General features: G+C 34.0%; 1 protein-coding gene across 2 annotated transcripts; it reads left to right on the forward strand.

Annotated features, from left to right (window-relative positions):
- Positions 1–1,232: 1,232 nt before the first annotated feature.
- On the forward strand, positions 1,233–7,351 carry LOC148904593 (RNA-binding protein Musashi homolog Rbp6-like). Of its 2 annotated transcripts, XM_089024792.1 has the most exons (3): positions 1,233–1,324; positions 2,594–3,470; positions 7,152–7,351. In XM_089024792.1, exons 2-3 carry the CDS (start codon positions 2,599–2,601, stop codon positions 7,153–7,155), a joined length of 876 nt encoding a protein of 291 aa, XP_088880918.1. In that variant the 5' UTR covers positions 1,233–1,324; positions 2,594–2,598; the 3' UTR covers positions 7,156–7,351. The 2 variants fall into 2 exon arrangements, with proteins under 2 accessions (XP_088880918.1, XP_088880917.1); XM_089024791.1 differs by lacking the exon at positions 7,152–7,351 and having other exon boundaries at positions 2,594–4,277.
- Positions 7,352–7,960: the final 609 nt, after the last annotated feature.

The following is a 7,960-nucleotide window of genomic DNA, read 5'->3' on the forward strand; positions in this document are numbered from 1 at the left end:
TCTGGTGGAGGAAAAAAAAACGTTAAAACTGGCTTAATCCAAAATCTAAGTACACAGGACAAAAGAGTTCAGTACCACTTTTCAAAAGTCAGAAAAGGTTTCTTTACTTTATTTCACATTTTGACGATTTTATTGAACTTTTTAAGTATCGCCATACATTTTCTAATAACATGACACCACAGGAACCTATCTTGGGCTACCTGTAGTTTTACTTAGGCTGAGCAGCCTGTAGACACACCCTCTCCAGTTTTTTGTGGGTTTTTTTGGTCATTTTTTGGCGGAACCTTCCTCCCCTATACCCTTCATATCTTTCCTCTTGATCAATTAACAATTAACATATTGTCACCTAGTGTGGCACTTTTGTAGACAATCGGATAGTAGAAAGGTGGAACGACTGCAAGAGAAGGCACTAAGAGCAATTTATAGAGATAAATATAGTACTTATAGTGAACTCCTCTCTAAAGCCAAGCTTACTACACTGCTTAATAGGAGACTGCAGGATATTGCAATACTAATGTACAAAGTTAAAAACAATTTGTGTCCTACCTATATATCGGATATTTTTAGTTTAAATACTGTTCATAAATATGGGCTTAGAAATTCAGAAGATTTTACAATTCCTAGGTTTAATACTATCACTAATGGTAAGCATAGTTTAAGATATATCGGGCCGGTTGTGTGGGCTAAGTTGGTAAGGGATATTAAGAATTCCGAATCATTCAACTCATTATAAGAGAAAAGTAAGGAAAGTAGATATTGATAATCTCATCTCAGAGAGATGTAAAAATTGTTATTTATGCAATACTTAGAGATTTTTTTAGTTGAAGTATTTATTTATATTTTAGTTTTAGTTTTTTTATTTATTTTTTATTTTTATTTTTTTTACTTATTTTTAAATTACATATGAAGTAGATGGGATGGGAGGGAGTTTTATAATGTATAGATTGGAAGATAGGAAGATAGGTGTCCTCTATTAGTTCACAATTTATTGTAAACTAGAAAATTTCGACACGTAAATAAAGTTATTATTATCATTATTATTATTATTAAATAAATCCCATTTTTCCTTTTCAAAAATTATTGGCTCTAGCTTTTCTGCCTCCACAAGCATAGCCCCTTACAGCTGTCTAGCCCCTCCCTCACAAAAAACGGTTTCCATCGATATCACGTGGTTAGGTTCCCGCGCTGTCAGCGGCAGAGTGATTGCGCATGCTCATAGTATTTTGTAATCCGGCTTGCCTGTCCTTTGTTTGCTCGGCGTCCATTACTAGACCAATATACTCCAGCATACCATCGAAAAACTACATTAAAATACTATAAAAAGGTAAGAAACCGACTCTCATACCTCAAATTCCTCTTCTTCTATGTCACAAGATCCTATTTTAGAAATTCTCAGCAACTAAAGGGAATCTCTTAGGCGTTTTTTGTTGTCGTGAAGAGAACGAACTTCAGGTTTCGAAGAATTCCCGCATTTGGAAGCACATGTCTGGGCTGGGTTACTAGAATGGCGAAAAACATAAAAGCAAAGCGCTAAAACCTCTCGTCGGAGCTCCATAAGTTCTTACCACGTGTTTTTCATCAATTCTACTCTTGTTTTGACGTTTGAGTGAGAAAATATGGAAATAAAACGAGCCAAACTCTACACCACAGTGTACGAGATGTCGTTCTCGCGTCTTACAGGGCAATCGCATTTTCGCCATAATTCACAACGAAGAAAGCTATAACAAAATAATTAGAAACAAGTTCAGTCTTTTAATGTATTCATTCATAGCTTGAATGGGCTTTTACAAAGTTTGGTTAGGGTTTTCGAATAGCGTGCAAGTTTAGGATTAAAAATTGATGACGGGAGCTGTCAGATGTTGGAAAATTAGGAACGGTTTTAGAGGAATCAGGAATTTTGAAATTTATGAAATTTTAAAGCCATTTGAGATTGATTGATCAATTAAAGATAAAAGATGATAAAGCTTGGCCAAGTGAATAACACAGAGTGTTGATAATCTTTCAAATAAGGCTCAAGAGTCTCATATACCAGAAAGAATAAATATAGGGATGATTAGTATGAGTGATCACTGAAAAGTAGAGAAAAAAGTTCTTTTTGAAATCCTCAAATACCTTTGTGTTCCTTGATCACAGATTCATTTACTCAGGGTTACCCTCTTTTCAGCATCAAAATCAATAATACTAACAGTAAAGTGAAAAATGCACAACTTAACGATAAAAACATTTTGAAATCATATGGACCTTGACTAAAATGCATAAATACATATAATAATTTCATATGAAATGGAGGCTAATCCTTAGCAACGGAGAATTGAAACTAAAATGGAATGTTCTATTAGACCCTAGTATGATCGTTTTTAAAATGTGGAAAGAAAGGGAGTAGATTTCAATCAACCATGACAGAGTACATTGTGGTACACAGATCTATAAACATCCATGTGTATGTGTTGTTTTTCTCTTTGCAAGTTATAATCAGTCTGTGCACTGTCGGCTATCTGAGATACCAGCCTCAAAGCTTAAGGAACTACCGACATTCAAATAGTTACTTTTATTTACTTTTATTAACCCAGAATTTCATAATTATCATTAACAGGAGAAATGGCAGCCAGTGATTCCTGGAAGGACAATGCCATTCTCAAGAAAATCTATGTTGGAAATCTAAAGGAAGAAACTGATGAGGAGAAGTTAAAGGAGTACTTTGGTCAGTATGGTGAAATCCAGGAGGCTAAACTCATTCGCTACCCTGATGGTAAATCAAGAAAATGTGCCTTTATCACATTTAATGATTGTGATGTTGTCGATAATATCTTGTTCAATTTTGAGTCCCATACAATTGATGCAAAGACTGTCGATGTCAGACGGGCAATCCCAAGAGAAGACCCAGACCCCCTTGCACACATTAGAACCAAGAAGTTATTTGTCGGCGGCTTAAAAGACAATCAAACAGAAGAAGATATCAAAACAGCCTTGGCAACGTTCATCCCATTTGAGCCGACCTCTATTCGATTGATGAAAGAAAAAGAAACTAACAGATTCAAAGGATTTGCCTTTGTGAACTTTGAGAATGAGAACATTGTAGATAAACTTTTTCTCATCCGTAAAATCATCATTAAAGAACAACCAGCAGAGATGAAGAAAGCCGCAGAGTTAGGTGGCGGTGGCCCTGGTGGTGGCCGTGGTGGTCCACGAGGTGGAAGAGGTGGTCAGCGTGGAGGCAGTGGTCCAAGAGGTGGAGGTAGAGGAGGACGTGGGGGAGGTGGCTATGGTGGCGGCATGAGTGACTATGGTGGGTACCCAGGAGGAGGTTACGAAGGATACGGAGGATATGGAGGATACGACAACTACAGCAGAGGCTATGGAGGCCAAGGAGACTACTACGGCAATGGATATGGAGGCGGATATGGCAGTTATGGAAACTCCTCTTATGGGGGAGGTGGCAGTATGGGACATTACTCACAAGAGCAGTCAGGGTATGGTCCAAGTAGGGGGCGTGGTAGAGGGGCTCGGGGTGGTGGCGGCGGCGGGGGATATAGACCCTATTAGTTCCACCTTCATGTAGAGTCTTCACTCAAATATCATTTTATCATATTACACTAACTATAACTCATATCTTTGTATTACTGTGCAAAGTGATACACACTTAACAGTATACTGATGTAAATGAAACACTCATTGCTCTGAAGAGATATCAGCGCTCGTTCAAACTACAAGCTATAACGTTGTGCCATCAGGGATTGTGGATCTCATTTTTAAGAACATTCAGATATAATAACCAAACATTATCCTTCACTGTATAAGAAAGTTCATGCAGAATTGACAATAAGATCCAATATCTTAGTTCAATCTTTAAGAGCACTTTTTAAAAAATCAACTTGGTCAAAAAGCTAGGAAAGTATACTAATTTAAATTTTTCTTGGACCTAATTATCATTTTAATCCTGGATAATCTTAAGTTTATCTTCCCTAATGATTCTGCAAGAATTCTAATTGTTTTAAGCAGAAGTTAGGACATGTATATGCATATAGCGAGCATTTTTTGTGTGTATTTGTTTTCAAATGCAATTGGACTGATGCTAAAAACTATTTGTTTGGGATTTCACAAGTTTGTATTAAGCTTTTATTTGTATTCAATAAATTCGTTTTCACAAAAGAACTTTGCATGTGGTTTTTTTTCTTCAGTTTTTGTGAAACGTTTTTGGAGTTTAATTTTTGTTTGAAAAATGTCAAACTTTCTAATTAGTTTTTACAGTTTTAATAAAGTTCATAAAGAGTTTTAAACTGGTCTTTTTATTCCTTCATTTTTTGCTGATGTGAACTTAACTTTTCAACAAAAAATAATTTCTTCATGTCATCAAATTGATTATTCTGCTGTTTTCAAGTCCTGATGCAAGTATTTTCATAAAGTTTCTTTGAAAATATAAGGTAAAGTATTTTTATAATTTTTTGTACATTTTTCTATTCTTTATTAATGTTTTTAATGTTCAAAATGTCAATAGAATTATCAATATTTTTTTCTACAGTTTTGAAGAAAAAAAAATATTTGCAAAGAAGTTTACCACTTTTTCTACATGTTTCTTGATGTTCATCTCAGCTTTCTACAAAAATTTTTTTGTCCTACCTATTTTCCATGTTTTTGATTCCTGCTGGAAGTTTTTGTCACAAAAATGTAAGGTAAAGTATTTCCTTCTTTCACATAATTTTTGTCCTACACAAACTACTATTTTATTTCTTTTTACTAAGAAATTTTAATGTTAGTACTATTTTTGATATTTTCTTTTATACAATAACATTTGCATTGACTTTGCATTTCTTTTTTCAGACCAAGTTGAGTATTTTCTGTTCCTGTTTTTCTATTTTTGAAGTAAATTTGAAGTCTTTTTGATAAATGAGAGCATTGCTGTCCAATAAATAAATTGTTTGATGTTTTTTATCTGAGGATTGTTCAAATAACATGCAATCTTGTGCACGACATATGAATTGAAGGAGCCTCATGTCATGGCTGCCTTGATGTGATAGTGCAAAACCTCTAGTAAGACAGCACTAAAGAAAGTGCAAGGCATTCTGGTAGTCGTAGTATGTAATACTATAAATTCAAGTGGCCTAATGTCAATTTCTTGAACCAAATTCCAACAATTAGTTCATACTCGATATCACTATACAACAAATAGAAATTACTAGAGGAACACATGCTGTTAAAAAGTGTATATATTACATACCATTTAATTCTGCAAAGAACGTGCGTTATATGGAAAAAGTTTATGCCTGATATGAAACCATACTTCTCATTTGCTCACGCTGGGTAAGATAGGGTTTAGAAAAAGTTTGAGCATTTCTTTGCAGAATTAAATGATAAATAACTTATCAGTAGGCTAAGCAACTGATACGGCTTCGCATTTTTACTTGTCACTTGCATTTTGGCTTGCCTAAAGGTTTGCCAAAATACTCCATGACTCTTAAAAATAGACAGCCATATCAGATGCTTAGCCGACTAATAACCTCCATTTATTTTTAAAATTTTTGCTATTTATGACAAGTTTTGAACATTATGCAAGCTTGTGGCTGCAAGCTGCACACTGAAATATGGTTTGTCACTAATGTAAATCAAAATTAATTAGCCAGTACCTAATACACCTTTTGCTGGCAGCAGTTGTGGTTTCACATGATATTTAATATCCCAAGTAAAGAAAGTATCTCCTTGGGGTTGCAGAATTTTATAAATATTTTTTGTAAAAATGTACATCATAAACATAAGGATAATGTAATATATATTTTTGAAAATATTTAGAAAAAGAGTAATAGTTTGTACAAAATAAGAATTTTTAAATGAGCTGTTTCTGTGCATGGTATTTAAACATGATATACACTTCGAATTACCAACTAGAGTCCTCTGGGGACATTTGTTACCAGCATGTCAGAGTTCTGGTTCCTCTTATTGTTATTCATACCATGGAATTTTGTCTTTTTCTCTGTAGTAAAGACTTGATTTAGAGAGTTTAAGCAACCACAATCTGGGACCTTCCTGTTGTTCTTCCCACTGTTTTCGTTTCTTATCATCGTTTTCATTACTGCACTATGATCAAGACAAGTTGCAACAGTTTAATGGCAGTAGATTACTGTCAATCAAATCATTCTTGTGTACCTTTACACACACTTAACCCATAAAACAAAATCTAATATTCAATACAATATTCAATATACAGTGCTACTACACCTACCAAGGCCACCCAGACGAATTTTCATACAGATTAGCCAATCATGATTGAGTATTTAAACAAGAGAATCTGTACAAATTTTCATATTCTCCCCTATAAAAGCATATGTTTAACTTTATAAGTGTGTGTGTATCTGTATGATCAGGAGTGAATGAGAAACAGTTTAAACTCCAGAATTCGTCACCATCCTGTTATATTCAGCGTTAGAAACATGATTTGTGAATTTGATTTAAAATTTGTCTGGGTGGCCTTGAGTAATGTAGTCACACTAAATTGTATTAAACTAATATCTATTTCATGGTTTAAGTGTCATCACTCTGTTCAAGAGTTCTTTGATTGATGTCAATCTACTGCCAATTTACCTAGTGCAACTTTAGTCTCTGTCAACATCTAAGAAAACCGTGGTAGTACACATTTTGTTGATTAATGTATTTATAGAGGGACTATTACAAAAATCGTCCAAAATTTAATTCGGCTGAAACGTCACTGGAATAATCTTTCAGGATATTATGACTAATGACAGACTGTGACATCATCTACTGAACACTAAACATCGCTCCATACATTTCTATGTATTTTGTCATAACAATAACCGCTAATTTCATGCTCCGTATTTAAGAAGTAATAAAACAATTCTAATCACAAGTAATGTATGTCAAGTCCCTCGGCCATCCTTTGGACTTATTAGAAATAACGTTATTTACTGTGAAATGTATAGAGCACTGTATTGAGTAGATGACATCACAGACTGTTAAAAAATCATTAAATTAATATTATACTTCGCACCAGAAGATTAAGAAAAAACTTTAACCAATGATTGTTAGATCTTTCAGGATTTTTCTAGTAAAGTTTCAGCTGAATTAAAGTTTAGACCATTTCCATACTAGTCAATCCCCTTTTTGATTTCTCTTACTTTATATTACTTTCTCCATATTTTCAGATAACAGTAAAGTTACCCCTGAACCTGTTGAGCAACAAGAAAGTGAACGATTCCCAATATTGCAATTATTGAAAGACAATGATATGAGATGCCAGGAAGACACTTCTCATATCTCAATTGTCTTCACCAACAGTAACTTGATATGCAGCAAACTGCACGAACAATTATTGTATTTTTGTAATAAAAGATGTTTTATATTTGACCGTGGTTGTGGTTGCTTAAGATCTCAGATTCATATTCCTGTGTAAAGTATATGGACCATTGACGATGCCAGGCCATGTACAGATGTGTACAGGAACATACATAATTCTATCATGATTCTCCCATAAGCTTGATCAAGAGAGAGCTGCCATTATTACAAAATTATTGGATGACGTCGAGTGTGATAGTGACCACAGTAAATCGTGAAACTTTAGTAATACTAAATAGCACAATTTCATGCAAATTCCATTGTTTTCTATTGTTTAACTAGCACTATTTTGTACTATTTAGTAATTAGTGTTTCACGGATTTACTGCAGTGGTCACTATCTTAAATTATCAAAACCAAGGCTGTGTTATGCAATAGCAGAGGTGTTGATAATTAACAATGGCACCCAAAAAAAACAATTTCATAATAATATTGTTGTATCATACATTTTGTAAACTAAGAATAAAGATTTCTATTGAAATGAATATCCTTCTACTTACTGGTAGTCTACTATTTTTTCATGAGACATGTAAAATCACTACTGCAAAGTCTTGTTTTCTATTGAATAGAGTGAAGGCATTTAACCCGTGAAATAAAAAATACTAGTCAACCTGTAATAG

The sequence above is a fragment of the Actinia tenebrosa genome, unplaced genomic scaffold, assembly GCF_029948245.1.
Source record: "Actinia tenebrosa isolate PJP-AT-01 unplaced genomic scaffold, QUT_ActTen_1.0 PGA_scaffold9__36_contigs__length_13948895, whole genome shotgun sequence".
In the NCBI taxonomy this organism is placed as follows: Eukaryota; Metazoa; Cnidaria; class Anthozoa; order Actiniaria; family Actiniidae; genus Actinia; species Actinia tenebrosa.